Raw genomic sequence first — 19,818 nt, 5'->3', positions numbered from 1 at the left:
TTTGCAGAAACTGATCCTAAAATTCACATAGAAATTCAGGGGACCTAGAATAGCCAAGACAATCCTGAACAAGAAATTAGAGGACTCCCACTTCCCCTATTTCAAAATTTGCTTAAAAGCTATAGTAATTAAGGCAGTGTGATACTGGCCTTAAGAATGGACACGTATATCAGTGGAATAGAATTGAGAGTCCAGAGCCCAGTCCTCACATTTACAGTCAGTTGATCCTATCAAAATCTTCTCTACCCAGACTCCCACAACCCCAGCCTCACCCCCAACTCAAGCTCTTTGCTTAACCTGCAGTGCTCCCCAGCCATTCGGCACAACCAAACGCTGTCCTTCCTCAAAGACCCGGCACCAGGCTTCCTCTGGGCCTCTCATCTCTCCTGGTGCATCTCCCATCACCCGTCTCTGCCAGGGAAAGGCCCCTTGGCACTGAGCAGTCTAGCTCCTGCTGCTGGTGAATCTGTTCCGTGTGGTATATTTTCTCTCCTCACCAGCATGTCAATTCCTGAAAGGTAGGGCCGACCAAAACCAGGAAGCCACTTGTGCTATGCACGCACAGCCAGCCCAGCCTGGTGCCACACAGCCAGCAGCTCCTCAAGTCCACTTCATTGAACCTGGCACTCAATCTCTGCCCAAGGCTGCCTTTCCCATCTGGTTTCCTAATGCTCTTCCCATTACCCCCTATCTAGCCACTTCTCCAACCCCTCCCCACTTGCCAGTTAAAATCCTCCCAGACTCAGCTCAAAAAAGTGCCCCCACGGGGCTTCCCTGGTGGCGCAGTGGCTGAGAGTCCGCCTGCCGATGCAGGAGACACGGATTCGTGCCCCGGTCCGGGAAGATCCCACATGCCGCGGAGCGGCTGGGCCCGTGAGCCATGGCCGCTGAGCCTGCGCGTCCGGAGCCTGGGCTCCGCAACGGCAGAGGCCACAACAGTGAGAGGCCCGCGTACCGCAAAAAAAAAAAAAGTGCCCCCAAGGTGGAATTAAACCTCTTTTTCCCTGCCTAGAGCCAACCTACTACGTCTTCCCTACACACACCTAGAGCACCTGGCCCCCGATTCTCCAACCCCCCCCCCCTGCTGTGAGCCCCTTGAGGAAGGGGCCTGAGGGCTGTTTATCCTTGCCCTCACTACTCCTTCACTCCTCTTTGGGGCCCGGCTGCCCAGCATTAAATCTGAGTTAGTTGACTAGAATAGAAACAGGATGCACAAATGTTCCAAATCCAAGAGACATCCTGTAAATGCTCTTGTACGCACCCTCTAAGGGACAGTTCTTGGCTCTCAATGTCCCCTGACAGGAGCTGGCCCATCTCGGGATGGGGCTACAGGAGGCGGCGAGGCGAGCACCAGCAGGCAGGCTTAGCCGGCGACGGCATCACATGATTCCCTAATCACATGATCCCTAGAAATGGGGGGTTGGGGAGAGAGAGGAAGGGAGGGAGGAGAGTGAATTGAGTAGGAAAAGCAGCACAGCCTCCCAGGTTGGCCCCGCCTTTACGTCGACGAGTAGCCAATGGGAGAGCGACAGCCCGGACACCTGGCCAATGGAAACAGAGGTGGGTGGGACAACGCGCCGAGGGGGCGAAGTTGGTGAGCTTCCCGGTCGCTGCTCCCCAGGGATCGCCGACCCCGACGCAGGTAAGGAGGGTGGCTGCATAGACTTCTCGCTTGCTCCTTCCCAGGGGCCCAGCCAGGGGGAGGTGGGGGCTTCAGGCTCCTCTGTAGTTTCATCAGGGAAACAAGAAAAGACTCCCTTAGAGAAACTCCGATGCACTGGAAGGGGTTTTATGGGTGGTGGGAATAAGCAGTAACTGCAGTGACCCCCGTTAGAAGGGGCTTTCTCCCTCTCCAGCACCCCTGGGGCCTGCAGCCCCCTCCCCCAAAGCAGAGACTACTCCGTTCTGGAGCCGACTCCGCCCCCGTCGGCAGGTGCTGGTGGTGGTGCTGGTGGGTAGTCCCCGCGGCGGCCGGGCGCCGGCGAGGCGCCCACTCATGGTCTCCGAGCTCGGAGGGCTGGGAACGGGGCTTGAGACCCTGGCCTCCTCAAAGACAGTAGGGACTTGGGAGTGGTGACTGGACCCCTGGGTTGTGTCTGGCTCTCTCTCACTTCCTCTCGCGGGGGGTGGGGGGGTGGTGGTGGGACGAGCTAACTTCCGCCTCCCCGTGCCACTTTTTCCTGCTCTCTCGCTGCTGGGTTGGCTCGCCTTTTGGGAATCTCTCTCCTGGCACTCGGAGTTGGGGGCTGCCCCCTAGTGGAAGATGACGGAGCTGGGGGCTTGAAGAGGTTCCTTTCCCTCTCTGCGGTGGCAGTGTGGGGTGGGGAGAGAGGCCACCACTTGGAACCCTGCTGAGAGGACTTGGGTCCCCTCCTCCCCCATTCCTGGTCCTGAGTGTGTTTGTGCGCGTGCATGCACGTATATTCGGTAGAAGCATACACTCTACTCCTGAACCTTAGGATACACAGGAAGGAGAATATATGTAAATGAATCACTAGGGCGCTGAGTAGTCTGAGATATGTGCAGACAGGCACTCCTTCTGGCCGGGGCAGTGGGACAAGCCTGTGGAGGGTTGAGGTTGGACTCCTAAGAAGCAGGTGCGGCCAGCTGTAGATGCCTTTCAGGGTGGGGGGCTGTGGGCATCGGTGTAGAGGGTGAAAGGGGCCGCAGTCCGGGGTCCAGTTTTCTTCAGCCTTACCTGGCCAGGAGATGGCCTGCTGGGGATGGTCTTTGAGCTGGAGAGGGGGCGCTGAGGAAAACCAGGCGAGGGAGAGAGGATGTGAGTGACTGGGTGTGTGCGATTCCCTGCCATACAAAGTGTGCAGTGTCCACACACAGACTAATGGGGAACTGAGGCCCAAAGACAGGGAGCAGTTTTGGGGGCTCTCATAGTCAACGGTGGTAGTTCTAGGACTAGGACCCATGTGCAGTATCCAGGCAGCCCCGTACTCTGTGTTTCTGTCCTGGCCTGTTCCACCTGTCCAGGAAGCACTTCTGTCCCTCTTCTCAGCTTGGACCCCAGGCCTCTATCCTCCTGGGGTTTGGGGTCCCATTCCCAGGCACTATCCATGGTCCACTTGTGAAATGAACCCAGGTCCAGTATAGTCTGGAGCCATCAAAGCCTGTCATCTCTATGTCTTGATATATGACGGTGGGGGGGCGGTTTACTTCACATCTCTGAGCCTCAGTTTCCTCCTTTGAAAAGTAAAGGTAATAATTTCTACTTTGGACAGTTGTTGCAAAGAAGAAAGAAAATAATGTAGAGTGTTGTCACTGGCTCCCAAGAGGCTCAACAAACGTGACTGTTTTGGCCCCTCTAGGCAGAGGCCACCCCATTGAGCTAGCAGGGCTGGCTGAGCTTGGGGGAAGAGTTGTTTAGGAAGTGAAAGGCTGCTCCCTTCCAGAGACCGAGGCTTACTTCCCTCTGATGATGCAGATCTGCAGCCCGGTGGGCACACTTGGTCTCCCCACATGCAGCTGGGTTTCGGCTCCAGGGCAGGGAGAGGTGGGGGGAAGGGAGGGGGGTATGTTTGGGGATCCTGAAAGGGCCTGGTGGTATTGGGGGGCCCTTAGAACACAGGTGTCCCAAAGGTTGACTCAGCCTGTGTATCCCCTTCCTTGGGTGGGGAGGCGACGGTCAGTGGGCAGGTGGTGGCTGGCCTCTGGGGAAGGCAGCCCAGACTCCACCGGCACCGTACTTCCTTTTTCACAGCTTTCTCAACCCCGTGGTTGCCAAAGTCATCAAGTGTCCTCCCTTCCCCTTCCCCCGCCAACAGGCCTTAGCAGGGTGCAGGTGTGAGCACAGCATCGGGCATCTAGAGGGGCTGGCTTGGGAAGTGGAACCCTGGCTTTTCTTCAAGGGGAGACTCCCTCCTTGCACCCCATCCCTGTCCTCTCATGGCTACTGATGCCTTCCCCACCCCTCGGAGGTGGTCCTCGTCCCCACAGATGAGACCCACAAATCTTCCTGACTCTCACATACCCATGTCTCTACACACTCAGCCACAGAGACTGAGGTGTTAGGCCACATGTGGGGACACAGATTCACACATGTGATCATGCCAGCATTCATGCTCATGGGTGTACACACGCTGGTGCATGTGTGACACCCACACAGGACACACGTAGGAAACTGAATCTCGGGCCCCGCATCCTTCTTCCTGCCTGGACAGGGTGTGGCTGGGGAGGCTCAGCTAGGCCTGGGCCTGGGGCGGGGGGAGTGACTGGGCCCAGAATCGAGGGTAGCCTGGGCTTCAGCTGGTTGCCAAATGCCTCTAGGAATTTTGCAGGTGGACCATGTGGACCCTGGTGAGCTGGGTGGCCTTAGTGACAGGGCTGGTGGCTGGAACACAGTGCCCAGACGGTCAGCTCTGCCCTGTGGCCTGCTGCCTGGACCTGAGAGGAGCTACCTACAGCTGCTGCAATCCCGTTCCGGTGAGTGCCCTTCGGCCCAGGCAAGAGCTCGCAGCCTGGGATTTCCCAAAGGTTCATCTTGGATTGGCCAGAGGAGGGGGCCGGGCTCGGGTCCTTCGGTTTATCCCCTCCTCTCGCTTCCCAGGACAAGTGGCCCACGGCGCTGAGCCGGCATCTGGGCACACCGTGCCAGACCGACGCCCATTGCTCTCCTGGCTACTCCTGCATCCTCACTATCTCGGGGACCTCCAGCTGCTGCCCGTTCCCAGAGGTGAGGGTGCCATTAGGTCGATGGAGGGCTCGGGTCTGCGTTTACACTTTTCCTGCACTCTCTTCCCACCCTCAGGGAAATGGGCCTAGCCAACGAAGGCGTCTCTGTGTCCCACAGGCCGTGTCATGCGGGGATGGCCACCACTGCTGCCCCCAGGGCTTCCACTGCAGTGCTGACGGGCGGTCCTGCTTCCGGAGATCAGGTGAGCCACATGGGCAGCACATAGAGCCTGGAGCACCCAGGAGTGCAGCCAGCTGGGTGACCTTGATTCCTGCCCTCGTGTCCTCATTCATGTGACATCTGTACTAAGCAGCCCCACTGCTCTGGAGAGACGGGCAGCACTGGGGCGAGGAGGGGTCAGGAGACAATGTAAGACTCCAGGCCCAGGGCCAAGCATTGTGTGTGGTGGGGGAGAGGCCAAGCTGGCCTGGTTTAAGGCCTACCCAGTCAGTGGATGCCTCTGCCCTGTGCCGTATTATTGCTGGGGCAAGGGCTGGCTTGGGCGAGAGTGGGTTAGGAAAGCCTGGGGGAGCCCTGAGCCCTAGTGCCAGCCCCCGAATCCTCCTGTAGCTGGGCCTGGGGAATGACCTTCACTGACGGGATGGAATCCTGGGTCATCCCGTCCACAGATATCGAGCCCTTGGGTGCCGTGCAGTGCCCCGACAGACAGTTCGAATGCCCCGACTCCTCCACCTGCTGCAGTATGCCTGACGGCTCGTGGGGGTGCTGCCCCCTGCCCCAGGTACAAGCTTGGGAAGATGGGGGGAGGGAGGAGGGCAGTGGGGGCAGAGGAAGGGCTGGAGGGAGCACAGACATAGTCAGGGCCACCCCTTCTCAGGCTGCTTGCTGTGAAGACAAGGTGCACTGTTGCCCTCATGGCGCCTCCTGTGACCTGGCTCGTGGCCTCTGCCTCACGGCCACAGGCACCCACCCCCTGGCAGAGAAGATCCCTGCCCCAAAGACTAAAAGGCCAGGTAAGGAGGTGGGAGAGTGTCGGGGTGTGAGCTGGGAGTGAGGAGAGGCCTCATCTAGCTCCTGGCTGGGGAGACATTCCCCTCCACCCTGGCTGCCCGTCACCCTTCTCTCTCCTTCCAGTGGTCTTGTGCCCGGATGCACAGTCCCAGTGCCCTGGTGGTTCTACCTGCTGCAAGCTGCCCAGTGGAAAGTATGGCTGCTGCCCGATGCCCAGTGTGAGTGAGGGGCTGTGCGTCCACAGCCATCTGGCCTGGACACCTACCTGCCGGGCAGGGACTCCAAGGGGTGGGGCGGGCTGGCTGGTGGCTGGCCGGGAGCCTGGCTGCTCAGGACTCATGCCACCCCCTAGTGGGGGATTGGGGCAGTGCCAGCGGTCGGCCTGGCTGCTCCCTGAGCTCTTAGGGAGACTGGAAATCCCAAAGACCACTTCGCCCTCACCCAGGCCACCTGCTGCTCCGACCACCTGCACTGCTGCCCCCAGGACACTGTGTGTGACCTGATCCAGAGTAAGTGCCTCTCCAAGGAGAATGCTACGGACCTGCTCGTCAAGCTGCCCGCACACACAGGTACCGGGGGAGGCCACAGACGCCGCCATTCCACCTGCACCACGAGGAGTGAGCAGAAATGGGGCTGGGGACTGATGCCCGCACGAGGGGCCAGGGCAAGGGACAGCCCCCTTTCGTCCACACTGGGCCTCGCCTTAGGATCACTGCCAGGGGTGGCCTGAGCGGTACCCTCCATCCTCCACATCCGGTTCTAGCTGTGGAACTGACAAAGGGAGGGCCCCCCCCCCACCGAGGGTTCCCAGCGCCACTGCTGACCCATGCTCCTTGCCTGCCTCACAGTGCGGGAGGTGAAGTGTGACATGGAGGTGAGCTGCCCCGACGACTACACCTGCTGCCGCCTGCTGTCTGGGGCCTGGGGCTGCTGCCCTTTTGCCCAGGTACCGAGGAGCGGTGAGTGGCCTGGGCTGAGCAGAGGGTGGCAGCCAGCTAGGCCCCCCAGGCCCACCGTCCCCTCTCCCTCCACCCTAGGCTGTGTGCTGTGAGGACCACGTGCACTGCTGCCCGGCCGGGTTCAGGTGCGACACAGAGAAGGGTACCTGTGAACAGGGGGCCCGCCGGGGGCCCTGGATGAGGAAGGCCCCAGCCCACGCCAGCCTGCCGGCCCCCCGAGCCGTGGAGAAGGATGTCCCCTGTGATAACGTCACCCGCTGTCCCTCCTCCGATACCTGCTGTCGACTGGCGTCTGGGGACTGGGGCTGCTGTCCTGTCCCAGAGGTGCATGGAAGGGGGGAGAGTAGGGGGGGAGGGACGGTGTCTTGGCCTGAGCACGTGGCCAGGCTCCTGTTGCCTTGCTCTTCTGCCCTCTGCCCGGCCCACGGGTGGCGCCAGCTCAGTCAGAGTCACTCCCAGCTGGAGGAGCTGTGAGCAGGAGAGGCGGAGGGGAGGCAGCGGGGGCTCAGCGCTCCGTCCCATAGTAGCTTCCTAGACCACCCTTTTCGGCCACCTCCCCAGGCTGTCTGCTGCTCAGACCACCAGCACTGCTGCCCCCAGGGCTACACGTGTGTGGCCGGGGGACACTGTAAGAGGGGGAACAAGGTGGTGACCGGACTGGACAAGTTGCCTGCCCGCCAGGCTTCCCTGTCCCACTCCAGAGACATGGGCTGTGACCAGCACACCAGCTGCCCGGTGGGGCAGACCTGCTGCCCGAGCCTGAGCGGGGGCTGGGCCTGCTGCCAGTTGCCACACGTGAGTGCCCACCTGCCTGCTTCCGGACAGGACAGGGGAGTCCAGTCCCGGGTGGGGGGACGTTAGGTGGTCGAGCGTGTAATGCCCCTTTGTCCCCCCAGGCCGTGTGCTGTGAGGACCGCCAGCACTGCTGCCCAGCTGGGTACACCTGCAACGTGAAGGCCCGATCCTGCGAGAAGGAGGTGGACTCTGCCCGCCCTGCTGCCCACCTGGACCGCGGCCGGCACGTGGGTGTGGGGAACGTGGACTGTGGAGAGGGGCACTTCTGCCACGATAACCAAACCTGCTGCCGAGACAGCCGAGGGGGCTGGGCCTGCTGTCCCTACCGCCAGGTCAGTGCCACCCCCCGCCCTGGGGCCGGGTGTGGGCCTGGGCCGGGTCCTGCCACGCGCAACTCTCGCCCCCCCCACTCCCACCATCCAGGGCACGTGTTGTGCGGACAGGCGTCACTGCTGTCCCTCTGGCTTCCGCTGTGGGACCAAGGGCACCAAGTGTTTGCCCCGGGAAGCCCTGCGCTGGGACGCTCCTCAGAGGGACCTGGCCCCGAGGCAGCTGCTGTGAGGAGGGGCTGAGGACTGAAGACACTCCGCGGCCTTCGGGGCCCTGCTCAGAGGGTGCCCACTGCTCAGGCCTCCCCAGCACCTCTCCACTGCCACAGTCTCCCAGACCCCCATTTCTGAGTACCCCTGTCACCCTGGGAGGCGGGGCCTCAGTCTAAGGCCCTCCCTATCCCAACGAGGGCTGTGGCAAAAGCCACGATTCCAGCTGCCATCCCCTCCCCCCATTTCCGTGGACCCTGTAGACAGGTGCTGTTCCCTATCCACAGGTGTGCGTGTGTGTGTGTGTGTGTGTGTGTGCGCGCGCGCGCGCGCGCGTGCTGCAGTAAAGTTTGTACACTTTCTTAACTGTCTGATTTGGCCACCCTGCCTGCCCTCCCCAGGGGGCCCCTGAGCCAGGGCCCCCATCCAGTGTCCACATTCCCCCCACCTCACAGAAAGACACACAGAAGTTTATCTCACCAGTTTTATATTTGCTGTTGCCTACAGCGATCCCATCACATTATCCCCGAGTCCCCAGAGCTGCCCCAGCCTCCAGCCCTGTGACATCGTAGCCCAGAGGTGGGCTAGTCGGCAAGCAGCACCCCCTCCCCTCCCAGGGGTCCACTAGAACACCCCTCCCTTCCCAGCCCTCACACTAGCAGCTGAGGCCCAGGTGCCCCTCCTGCTTTCCCACGATAGAGCTTTCTATGTACAGCCACGTTTATACAGGCACTGCTTCCCCCCCACCCAGCCCTCCTCCCCAGCACCTCCCGTCGGGGGTCTGGACCCCTCCCACCTTCTTCTCGGAGGCAGACACGGGTCCCTCCCGAGACACTACCCAGCACATACCACCGGACAGCTCCGCAGGCCCCCGGGCATCTTTCCAGGCCGGGGCTGGGGGCTAAGGGCGAGGGCCCCCGCGGCCCCCCGGAGCACGCACCCTGGGGGCGGGCCCGGGCGGAGGGAGCGGGGGCCGGCCCGGAGGCGGCGCCAGGCCGGGTGCTACTTGACGTTGAACACCATGAGGGGCCGCTCCTCCCGCCGCTGCCACGGGCTCTTCTTGTCGCCCGCCTCGTCGCCCACTTCCGCCCCCAGCTCGTCCTCCGGGCTGGTGAGCGAGTCGCGCCGCAACTCGCTGGCGCTGCTGCGGGAACTGTCCCCGCGGCTGCGGCCCCGCCCCCGGGGTACCGTGGCCGCCCGGCCCTCGGGCGCTGCCACCTCGTCCAGCAGCGGTGTCAGCGAGTTGTCCTCCGGGGAGCAGAGGCCCGTGCGGCTCTCGCTGCTGCTTGGCTCCGTGTCCTCGCTGAGCGCCAGGCGCGGGGTCGCGGGCGGCGGCGGCGGCGGCGGCGGCGGCGGGGCGGCGGCGGCAGGGGTGCGCTCCCGCTCCTCCCGCAGGGGCCGCCGGCGCGGCGGCCGCGCCTCGTGCACGTCGACGCCCGAGTCCAGGCTGGCATCGGTGCTGCGGCCGCCGCCGCCCGCCTGCAGGTCGATGTAGGAGTGGCGCACTTGCGAGTTGGAGCGCCCGTCGAGGGACACGAACCAGGCGCGCGGGTGAGGCTTCACGCCCAGTTCGAGCAGCTTCTTCTCGGTCAGCGCCTGCAGCTCCCCGTTGAGCTGCGCCATGGTCGACTCGTTGAACAGCACCGGGATGGTGACCGAGCCGCTGACCGGTGCCGAGCGCCCACTCCCCCAGCCCTCGCCGCCACCACCCCCGCCGCCCTCGCCCCCCGCGCCCGAGTGGCCCGGCATCAGCGGGCGCTGGGGGTCGGGCTGGGGGAAAGGGCGCGCCGGGCCGGGGGCCGCGCCCTCGGGCGGGGCCGGCTCGTCGCCCGCCCCCGTTGCGCCTGCCTCGCCGCCGAGGCGCACGTAGTGCGCGGGGATCACCAGGGTGGGCATGACATTGCGGTAGACGCTGTCCTTAAGGTGGTCGATGGAGCCGCAGAAAATGAGCTGCCCCGCCTGGCTGAGCGACGGCGGCCGCGCCAGCTGGTCCACCGACTGAGACAGCAGGAAGTCGGGGGTCTTGCTCTCGGCCGCCCCCTTGTGGCCCAGGTAGTGCTCGAAGGGCGGTGGCGGCGAGGGCGGCTCCTGCAGGAAGGCCGCGGTCCCCGGGGGCCCCCGCCGGTACTCCTCCAGGCCTGGCTCCAGCCCGCCGGGACCCTCGACGGAGCGGGCGCCCTTGAGCCCGGCGCCCTCGCCTCCGCGGGCACCCGCAGGCTCGGCGGCTGGGCGGCCGGCGGAGCGCGGCTTGGCACGGAAGAAGTCGTCCCGGGAGGCGGCCAAGTCACGGGAGCTGGAGAAGGCCGAGTGGAGGGGGCCCGGAGGCGGAGCCTCGGGGTCCCCCGACGGGGCTGGCTCCAGGGGTCCCCCACAGATGAGGTGCAGCTGGGACATAGAGGTGGCCTGGTCTCGTTTGTTACCGTCAGAGGGCCCGGAGAGCTGCAGCTTGCGGTGCTGTTGCCTAGGCTTCAGGCAGCGCCTCCTGGAGACGGGGGACAGCGCGGGGCCGTCAGGAAAGGGTGGAGGCCAGAGCAGCTCCCTACACCGCCGTTGGAAGATGGGGGATGGATCTAGTTGGAGGGGTGGGGACAGTGCCTGGGACTCAAGAGAGAGGTTGGGGAGCCCAGATGGGTCCTGGGAGAGGTGTGCGGAAAGAGCGTGAGAGTCTGTTGGGGGAGCAGCCAGCAGCTGTGCCCATCTGGGCCTCCCTCGGCATAAACTGCACTCCTTGGGACGTAGCAGGTGCAGTGAGAGCCGGGGAGAAGCACCTAAGCCAACCAGGGGCATGTGTGGCCTGAGGACCCCTGAAAGCGAGGGCTGGCTGGTAGAAGCAGCTGCAGAGTGTCCCTGGAGGGGCCTGGCCCGCAGCTCCTGCCTCCTCTCCCCCCAAGTCTTTGGTCTCTGCATGTGCACATGCAGTGCTTTCCTGTCGGGCCTTGAGGATCTAAGGTGTGTTTTATGCATCGTTGGGGCCTCAAGCACCCAGCACAAGACCAGGCATGGAGCTGGCCTCAGTCAGTGCCTGGGATGAGAGGAGGCTGGGGGATTGGGAGGCAGTCGGAGGGGATGCGGGGCACTCACCGGCAGTAGTAGATGAGCAGACACAGCAGAATGAGCACCAGCAGGGCCAGGGCTGCCAGGATGGTGAGCAGGAAGATGGTGTGGTAGGTGCCGATGTCCTGGATGCCCGACGTGATGGTGACCAGCCCTGTGCGGGGCAAGAGCTTAGCATTCCCAGGTGTGGATGTCCCTCCTGCCGTTCAGAAGGAGTCCACTCTCCCAGCCTCCCCTTCTACCACCCCCCGCCCCTGCTGTCCCCCCCACTCTCACCGGCCGTGGGGGAGGCCATGGCAGCCGCCCAGTACCCCAGCTGAGGGGAGATGAAGGTCCAGTAGAGCTGCCGGCCTTCCTTCCGGATCACACCAGTGCCATTGCGTACCCACAGCCCTGGGAGAGGTGAGGGTTTCATCAAACTCAGTGTCCCCCCAACTTAAGTCCCACTTTCTTTCCCCAAACTCTAGCACCTGCACCTCCTTGAGGCACTCACCACTCTTGGGGTCGAACCTCCAGGCTGGAATGCTGGTGCCCACGGTGAGGGCACGAGGCTCCGAGGGCACAGGCAGGGACAGGTGAATGGGGCCTGAGAGCGGCACCTCTGTCCCATTACCTGCCAGCAGGTGCACGCTCACAGCAGCCACGGGCATCAGCTCCAGCCAGGAGCCATTGCCTGCAGGAAGGGGACACAAGGGATGAGGCCTAAATCCTGGTGGGGGGAACATCCCTTCCATGGCTGGCACCCAGCATACCTGAGCTGGAGGCCTCCGTGCCCAGGAAGGCAGGGAAAGCCCACATTTCATGCTGGGTGCTGGCAGGTGTGAGCGAGGCCCAGAGCTGGCTGTAGGTAGAGCTGACAGGTAGGCGGGCAGCCCGGCGCTGGAACTGCACCCAGGGCTGGGAGCGGGCACCTGGATAGAAAGAGGGGCTGCAGTGGCCTGGCCAGGGACCAGGTCCCCAGGGACCGGAGCAGAAAGCAAGTGTCTAAAGAGAAGGGGAGCCAATGGGTTAGGCCACTTGGGAAGGCCAGGAAGGGTGGTGACTTGGGGAGAGCACCGGGCAGGCTTAGAATGATAACCTAGAAGGGACGTGGACCTGTCATCCTCTGGTCCTGGCTGTGTGACCCCCGAGCAAGTTACCTGCTCTCTCGGAAACACTCTTTCCATGTTAATTTATAAAATGACGAGGTTCAGGTCCTCCAACAATTATTATTGCCTACTGTGTGGCAGGCACCGTGTGAGGTGCTGAGAATACAAAGAGGAATAAGACGCAATTTACAATTCCCTGCCTTCAAGTTCACAGTCTAGTGCGTCGCCGTTCGTTACAGTACCCATTAGAACTTCCTGCTATGGATGGAAATGTTCTGTGTCCTGCTGCCTGTAACAGTACCCACTAGACACACAGGGCTGTTAAGCACTTGACACGTAGCTAGTGCGACGGGGGAACTGCATTTATTTTTAATTCTAAAAAGTTTAATGAATTTTTAATTTATTCAAATGTAAATAGCCACATGTGGCTACTGCATTTGACAACTTAGGGTGTGTGTGTGTGTGTGTGTGTGTGTGTGTGTGTGTGTGTGTGTGTGTGTGTGTGTGTGTGTGTGTGTGTGTGTGTGTGTGTGTGTGTGTGTGTGTGTGTGTGTGTGTGTGTGTGTGTGTGTGTGTGTGTGTGTGTGTGTGTGTGTGTGTCTTGGAGCAGACGGGATGTATAAACAGTATTCCAATATAATATGGTAATAGCTAACATTTATCAAGCTTTAAGATACGCTGGCACTGTCCTAAGCAGGTTACTTATATTAACCCCTGAAATTAGCACAACAGCCCCTGAGGTAGGTGCCTTTATGATCAGCCCCATTTTATAGATGCAGAAACGGAGGCGGGAGAAGTTCAGTAACTTGCCCAAGGTCACTGGAGGCTGATTGAAGCCCAGGCAGTCTGGTGCCAGGGCCCCTCCTCTCACCCACCGTTCCATCCTGCCTCGCTGGTAAAATAGCATGGTGCAAGGGGAGCTTGGCCTGCCCAGCTCGGGAACGCCCTGTGGAGCCCTGCAGTGTGAGTAAGACTCAGCCAGGAAAGAAAGCGGAAAGGGACTTCCAGGAGGACTGACAGGAGAAAGGCCCAGGGGCATGAGGCAGCTTGCTGGTCGGGGCACTGCAGGTGACTGCGCCAGGCCCTGGAGGGCGCTGCCAGCTTTGTGAAAGAGTCTAGGCTTTCTACCAAAAGCAGTGGGAGCCGTGGGAGGGTTTAAGCTCGGGTTCGTTTGGCATTCTAGAAACCTCCACAGACATCTTAGAAGCCTCTGGTTCAGGATCAGAGAGAGGGAGAAGAGGAAACCAGAAAAGTAACTGGGGACAAGCAAGGGCTCCAGATAAGAATATAAACTGGGGAGGGGAGGCTCTCCTTCCAGAACCCACAGTGGCTCCCTAGTACTAGCCAGATGGAACTTACCCTCTGCCTGGCTTCGTCAACCGGTCTACACCACGCCCCCATCCTGCGTAGCCAGTCCAGAGCATCCCCTGCCCCCTCACGGTCCCCTTCTGCCCCTGAATCTCGATTCCTCTCCAGCGAAGGTGCCTTTGCTCCCCCTTCAACTCCCGAGCCCCCGCGTCCCCCAGCTCCCTTCGCCAAATCCTCTCACCCTGCTATTCTCCCACGTGAGGGTCCTCTCGGTATTGAAAGCAGCTGCCCTCCACTCCCCTGCCCTGCCTGATCTGTAATTATCTCAGCGTTTGCAATGCTCTGCCTGTCAGGGAACTCCACCAGGTGGGGAGCCGCCCTGCTCTTCCTTACCATTATTCCCCAGAACCGGAGACAATGCCTCGCACAGCACGGGTGCTGCAGGAAGTATTGGTTGGGTGAGACCGAAAGCCTGGTGGGTGGACAAGGGCCACTGTGGGATTGCTCCAGTCCTTGCACTTGATAGGTGTTCTATGCCTGTGGAATGACCCTGGCTTCTGATATAGCCAGGCACCCAGTAGGTGCACAAGAAATACGTGCGGATCCACTGAAGATAAGGTGGCAGGAAATGGGAATTCTGATAGTAGGAGTAGAGGGAGAATAGAAACCACGAGAAGCCCCAGTAACAATAAACAGCCTTCTGTGAAGTTTTTCACATGCTTGACGATATTTAATCCTTACCTAAATTTGACGATGTAGATACTATCAATTGTTCACATCTTACAGACGAACAAACTAAGGCTCAGAGAGGTTAAGTGATTTGCCCAAGGGCACCCAGCTAACATGTGGCAGGCGAAGTTCTCTGTACCCAGTCAGGGAGAGGGAAGAGGAGCTGGTGTGGGCGGAGGGGTGGGGGAGTGGAGAGCGGGGAGTCTTACCAGGAGAGCCCAAGAGGATGTGCACCAGGTCCTCATAGAGGATGAGGGTGGCCGGCCGCTCAGGCAGCAGGTAGAGGCTGACTGACGCGTACACTGCAGGAGGGATGGTCTGTCAGCTCCAGAGAAAGCCCCCCCTCCCCTAGGCTGGCACTCCCACCGTCTGAATCCCAGTGACTTCACCCTCCCTCAGCCCCCTGTGCATACCCCAGCCCAGGCAGCAGCTGCTGGAAAGCCTGCCCTCTCCGCCCCCAAGGACTATTTCGGGAAGGGGCTGACGGGGTCAGCTGCTCCCCGCCCCCTCCAGCTGCCCCTGCACTCACAGGGCAGCTTGTCAACACGCCAGGGCACAGAGTTGGTGAGGAAGCCAGTGCGGGCAGCAGTGACCAGCACCCAGGTGCCCAAGCGGTAGCTGAGGGGCAGTGTGGCCACGCCCTCCGAGTCCGTGGTGCTGGCGGCCAGCAGCATCCGGTTCCCAAATACATCCACTGAGGCCCGGGCCAAGGGCACAAGCTCCCCGCTCACGTACACCTGCACCTTGATCAGAATCTCTGTGGGCAAGATGGGGTGAGGGGAGTGAGGAGGAGGGAGGAGGCATGAGAGAACTGGGGGGAGCCTCGAGATCAGAGGAGGGGGCTGTGGGTTGGGCGTGGCTTTGGGGTCCAGGCTAGACAAGGTATTATAAGAGCCAGCATTTATAGAGCCCTCATTTAAACCTCACATCAGCCTGTGAGGTAGGTGGTACTATTAGCACATTTCATCAAGCCTGACACATGCACATTTTGACATTTTAACACTTCTGGACTCAGGCTACACCTATGATCGGTATGTCATAATCATAATCGGCAGCATTTTTTTCCTCTTTTACTGGCACATGAAATAAATAATGGTGTATCTTACAGTCAGTGATGTATTAGACTCGATGTCTTAGACCATTTTATAGATATGGAAACTGAGGCTCAAAGAGTTTAGATACTTGTACTACAGTAAAGTGGGAGATCTGGGATCCAAACCTGGGAGTCTGTCTCTAGGCCCAAATTCTTAACCACTGGACCCTATGGGGCTGGTGTCAGGGAGAGGAGAGGGAAGGAGGGCTGAGAAAGGATGAATAACCGGAGAACCAGGGATCTGCAAGTGGAGAGGAGAGTGGTCAAGTTTCAGCCATTTGGAAGGGAGGCAGGGGGGTTGGGTCAGAGTTTGGGTTCTCAAGAAAAAACTGAGAAGGGGACACCAGCAGGTTGGCCATTCCCATCATTCATCCTGTGCCCAGAATCCTTTGCACACACCTGTTTCCCTTCAGATTTAGGGACTCACACAACCCCTAAGGCCAAACAAGTACCTCCTGACCCCTCCCCCTCACATGGACTGCCAGCCCCCTCCCAGCTGGTCAGCTACAGTCAGTCACCATGGCAACGCCCTCATTCCTCCCAGGAGATGGGCAGGGAGCTGGGGCCCTGGCGAGGGGAAGGAGATCTGGGGGGGCCGACCCAGGCCCAAGGGTAACCAGCGTGGAGGAGGCTGGGAAGGGAAGTCCAAGTCTTTCTTTCCAGCCACCCCTACCCCTGGCCTCAAGATGGTCTGGCCAGGCTGGCCTGCAGGTGTCCTGAGCGCAGACGGGATGACAGGGTAGGGACCAGCCTTGAGTTGTTCTCATGGATTCTGCAGGCAGCCTCTCTGATCCACAGCACCACCTACCTCTTCCCACTCAGCACAGCCCCTCCTCAAGAACGTGACTCACCCCTACCTTGCTGCCAATAATGGGAGTGGGTGTCATGCCTGGAAAGGTACAGAGGCCTCAGTGTGGGGCCCAGGAGGGAGGTGGGGAGTGGGCTGGGTGCTAGACACAAACCTAGGAGAGGCCAGGTACAGAAGGAAGACCCCGGAGCCGAGGGCAGCAGGGCATGTGGAGGTCACGGGGCCTCACGGGTGGAGCCTGACATTCAACAGCGACAGGTGTCTTGTCTCAGGCTTTCAACCAACCCCAGGGCCAGCACCACGCCTGCCCTTGGCATCCCATCCAGCTGTTCGCCTGAGCCCACCTCCCTCTCGCTTCCCAGGCCAGAGCCCAACTCGGCGGGTGGCTGCACACACTCGAACCTTTCCTGCTTTCTGGTTCTCCGGGGAACTGGTAGCCTCCCCGCACCGCTCCCCCCTCTCCCGGCCACCCAGCAGGAATTTTGAGAAGCTAGAGGGGCCTGCCGACTCCCCACTCCTACCCCAGGCTAGGAGCAGCTGGATAGAGCAGCTGGGAAGAGGGGACCCAGGAGTCTGGAATATGGTCATTTGAAGGAATGCCTTGGGTTCAAGGGCCAGAGCATTAGAAAAGGGGAGGGGGCTTAGGGAATAACACAGGGGTGGGCAGGTAAGGCCTGAGGAGGCATCAGTGCCAAGCTGGGGAGGGGGTGGGCAGGTGCCCTTCTCCCTTCCCCTCAACTTGGGCCCCCAGCTAGTGGCCTGGGAGAACCCCCTCTCCTGGCTCTATTCCAGCCAATTCCCTGGGCCACCTCCCCTGAGGTGCAGGTCTTGAGGGAGAGGTTTCCTGAGAAAACAGGGCCCCTTCCTACCCAGCAAAGCCTCCTCTCCTGCAGAGAGCAGGGAAGACTGAAGCTGAGGAGATCCTTCCCCATCCTCAAAGCCTGACATTCCATACAGGATCCGCCTGTCCAGGCTTCAGCCCTGCCCCATTCCAGGAGGAAATCCGACCCCCTCCCTTCATCCGGACCCCACTTCCCTCATCCACCCCCCCCCCCCGCTTTTCCTGTCGGCTCCTTGGTGGAAAGGCGAAGAGTGGAGAGCACCATTTCAGGCAGGGATGGGGCTAAGAGGCAGGAGTGGGGAGAACAGTGGCTGGGGTGCGTGGCCAGGGGCTGGGAGGCGGGCGCGGGCTGGAGTGGGTGGAGGCCCCGGAGAACCCAGGCGTCGGCAGGGAGTCACGGTCCGGCTCTCCCACCTCTCCCGCTGCAGGAGCCCGCCCCGCTCCCACCTCACACACCCACCTGGGCCCGTGAGGCGCTGGGAGGGTCTCCTCCACTGCGATGGAGAGGTGAGATGAGGAGGGGGTGACCTGGGGGGGGGGCTGCGGACAGGAGTGGCTGGAGCCCTGCTGGGCGGGGACCCAGGCACCTGCCCTCCCAGCCGGCACTGTCCACGGCCAGATAGCCAGCTCAGCATGGCTCCGCCACCACAGCCCTGCCATGCGCCTTGAGCTGGGAATCACAACGTACCTCTTTTTCCAGAGAGCCCCCCAACTGCAGCCCCTCCTCCATCATGGGCCCATCAGCGTTTCTTTGGTGCACCCCAAATTCTGAACCTGGGGGGCCGTCTGGGGGCTGTCAGACTCCGGGGCGAAGAACCCCATTCGAGCAGCCAATCCGCCCACCGCCTCACCCACTCCCCCTCTCCCCTCCCCCCTTCAAACCTAGCTCTAGGCGCCCAGCCCCCGTCCGGGCCCAGGGTGGCAGCCGCTGCCTGGGCTCCCACCCAGCCAGGTCGGGAGCGAGGAACCCGCTGGGGGCTGCAGAGCGGGCGGCCGCCCCAGCCCGCCCCTGGGCGGGTGTCTTCGATAGACAATGGCTCAGGCAGCAAGCAGCGCCTCGCGGACCAGGAGGGAGAAAAACAAGGCGGGAGGGGGCGACGGCGCGGAGCCTGGGGACCCCCGCCCTCCCCATTGTGTCTCCCCGAGACCCCCGCCCGGCGGTCTCCCTCTCCCTCCCTGCTCTCCCCCGTAAGCTAGGACCCCAGGTCGCCTAGCTACCCCCACCCAAATCCAGGGAATAGAACACCCCCCAATTCACGAGCGCCGCGAAGAGGGGGCTGGCGGGCGGGGGCCCGATCGCGGGGGTGGGGGCAGAGGCCCGCGATCACTGCCCCTCCCGGCCGACACTCACCCTGCGGGCTGGGGGACTCCGGCGGCGACTTGCCGGGAGCCCGGGAGGCGCCGCCTAGCAGCAGCCCCAGCAGCGGCAGCAGCCGCGCGAGGACGCTGGGGCCACTCGGCGGCGGCATCGCGGGGCTCGGCCCGGCCCTAACGGCCCATGGCTCCCGCCCGGCCCCGCTCGGCCGGCCCCGCTCAGCCCCAGCTCTGCGCCGCGCCGCGCCGTTCGGGCTCCCGCTCGGGCTCCAGCTCTGGCTGCGGCGGCCGCTCAGTGCGATTGTCTCCTCCAGGAGCCGCCGCCAGCGCCCCCTGCAGGCGGCGCCCCACCACGCGGGACTCCGGGCACCGCCCCCTCGCTGTCCACAGCCCACCACGAAGCCCACCGCCGCGCGCCCAGACCCCCAACGGCTAGGGAATGTAGCGAATAGGGTCCAATCACAGGGGTTCTCAGAGTTCCTGAGCCCCGGAAATCTGTTGCAGAATTTTGAGAGGGAGAATGACTGTTGCTTACAACACAAAGAGTTGGTCATACGTGTCTCCCCAGACTGTAAGAACTGCCCAGTTCTCTCCGCACAAACACCTGCTCAATGTTGGGGAGGTAGGGCGCAGCCCCCTTGGGAATCACCCAGTCTGGGTTCTCGTCTAGCTTCTGCCTCTTCTTGAGCCATAAGCTAGTTACTTAACTTTCTGCTCCACAGCTCCACAGCCTTCCTTTAAAATGAGAGTTGTAATAATCTCTACCTCGTGGGGTTATTGTACCAATTAAAAGAGATAATGACGTAAAGGGTCTAGCATGTGCTTGACTGGAGCAGGGGCACAATAAATGGTGCTATTGTTGGCCCAGCGTAGTAGCAGATCCATCACTGGGCAAACATAATGCTTGGAACCCCACGTTTGAATCCCACACTACAAGCTTGCCCGCGCCCCAGCCAAGCGCTCTTTCTTTCCAGTTTCTGGTTGTCCTCATCTAAAACCCCTTGCCCTCATCTAATCTGGTTATCCCTCTCCTGGTTCTCTCTGGCTTGTCACCTCTTTCTCACAATAGGACTGGATACTTAGGGCAAGGAACTCCGTCCCCCAGAGGTCAGGCTTTTCTCCTGGTTAGGTCCTGGTTGGGTCTCCTGACATAAGGACATATTGTTGTGAGCTTGTGAACAAAACTACCTTTCTTTCCTTTTCTTTCTTTTCTTCCTTCCTTCCTTTCTTCCTTCCTTCTTTTCTTTCTTTCTTTCTCTCTCTCTTTCCTTCCTTCCTCTCTCTCATCCTCTCTCCCTGCTTTTCTCTTTCTTTTTTTCTTTCTCATAAATTTCCATCTATTCAGATTTTCCAGTCTTATGTAACCAATTTTTTCACAACCTCAACGCAGGATTTAGCACTCATTCCTGGTGAATTTCATCTTGTTGGTTTCAACCCAACTTTACAATCTGTCAAGGCTGCCTTGAATCTGCTTCATCACCCATTGTATTGGAGCTGCCTCTCAGCCCGGAGCCATCTGCAGGGTGAAGAGAAGCTTCACTGACTCCATTCAAGGGACTCATGACAATAACAGGCAGCGGAAGGATGGAGCTTTGGGACACCCCCATAGAGATCTCCTTCAGCTTTATCAAAAT

At 61.0% G+C, this 19,818-nt stretch overlaps 3 protein-coding genes across 6 annotated transcripts in view; 2 read left to right on the top strand and 1 right to left on the bottom strand.

The window, feature by feature from the left end:
• Positions 1-2,611, top strand: part of LOC308607068 (uncharacterized protein) — a gene marked incomplete at its 5' end in the record, with an annotated part of 96,035 nt that extends 93,424 nt beyond the window's left edge. Inside the window, one exon of the mRNA XM_081218658.1 lies at positions 1,857-2,611. Within this exon, the coding sequence (XP_081074784.1) occupies positions 1,857-2,077 (221 nt within the window). The 3' untranslated portion in view covers positions 2,078-2,611. The remainder of the gene's footprint in view (positions 1-1,856) is intronic.
• On the top strand, positions 1,563-8,315 carry GRN (granulin precursor). 3 transcript variants are annotated; one of them, XM_081220652.1, is made up of 13 exons: positions 1,563-1,642; positions 4,290-4,434; positions 4,559-4,684; positions 4,802-4,886; positions 5,314-5,426; positions 5,523-5,658; positions 5,780-5,874; positions 6,102-6,225; positions 6,505-6,602; positions 6,694-6,939; positions 7,177-7,410; positions 7,512-7,742; positions 7,834-8,315. In XM_081220652.1, exons 2-13 carry the CDS (start codon positions 4,297-4,299, stop codon positions 7,969-7,971), a joined length of 1,764 nt encoding a protein of 587 aa, XP_081076778.1. In that variant the 5' UTR covers positions 1,563-1,642; positions 4,290-4,296; the 3' UTR covers positions 7,972-8,315. The 3 variants fall into 3 exon arrangements, with proteins under 3 accessions (XP_081076778.1, XP_081076777.1, XP_081076779.1); XM_081220651.1 differs by having other exon boundaries at positions 1,569-1,642; positions 4,279-4,434; XM_081220653.1 differs by lacking the exon at positions 7,177-7,410 and having other exon boundaries at positions 1,569-1,642; positions 4,279-4,434.
• A 501-nt stretch (positions 8,316-8,816) lies between these two features.
• Positions 8,817-18,464, bottom strand: FAM171A2 (family with sequence similarity 171 member A2). Of its 2 annotated transcripts, none has more exons than XM_081219312.1 (8): positions 18,222-18,464; positions 14,658-14,885; positions 14,338-14,430; positions 11,756-11,914; positions 11,497-11,676; positions 11,280-11,396; positions 11,031-11,157; positions 8,817-10,431 (listed from the first exon to the last, which is right to left on the bottom strand). In XM_081219312.1, the coding sequence occupies exons 1-8, from the start codon at positions 18,337-18,339 to the stop codon at positions 8,952-8,954; spliced, it is 2,502 nt and encodes an 833-aa protein (XP_081075438.1). In that variant the 5' UTR covers positions 18,340-18,464; the 3' UTR covers positions 8,817-8,951. The 2 variants fall into 2 exon arrangements, with proteins under 2 accessions (XP_081075438.1, XP_081075439.1); XM_081219313.1 differs by having other exon boundaries at positions 11,756-11,987; positions 18,222-18,340.
• Between the last annotated feature and the right edge of the window lie 1,354 nt (positions 18,465-19,818).

Source organism: Mesoplodon bidens (genome assembly GCF_964165515.1).
Source record: "Mesoplodon bidens genome assembly, chromosome: 19".
Classification (NCBI taxonomy): domain Eukaryota; kingdom Metazoa; phylum Chordata; class Mammalia; order Artiodactyla; family Ziphiidae; genus Mesoplodon; species Mesoplodon bidens.
This window is presented reverse-complemented; position numbering and strand designations above follow the sequence as displayed.

Excerpts from the sequence above, each read along its gene's own strand:
- GRN (XM_081220652.1), top strand. The coding sequence starts at position 4,297 with ATGTGGACCCTGGTGAGCTGGGTGGCCTTAGTGACAGGGCTGGTGGCT. Across the intron at positions 6,603-6,693 it reads GCTGCTGCCCTTTTGCCCAG|GCTGTGTGCTGTGAGGACCA; the intron begins GTACCGAGGAGC and ends CCTCCACCCTAG. Across the intron at positions 7,411-7,511 it reads CCTGCTGCCAGTTGCCACAC|GCCGTGTGCTGTGAGGACCG; the intron begins GTGAGTGCCCAC and ends TTGTCCCCCCAG.
- FAM171A2 (XM_081219312.1), bottom strand. The coding sequence starts at position 18,339 with ATGCCGCCGCCGAGTGGCCCCAGCGTCCTCGCGCGGCTGCTGCCGCTG. Across the intron at positions 14,431-14,657 it reads GCGTGTTGACAAGCTGCCCT|TGTACGCGTCAGTCAGCCTC; the intron begins GTGAGTGCAGGG and ends TCCCTCCTGCAG. Across the intron at positions 11,158-11,279 it reads CATGGCCTCCCCCACGGCCG|GGCTGGTCACCATCACGTCG; the intron begins GTGAGAGTGGGG and ends TGCCCCGCACAG.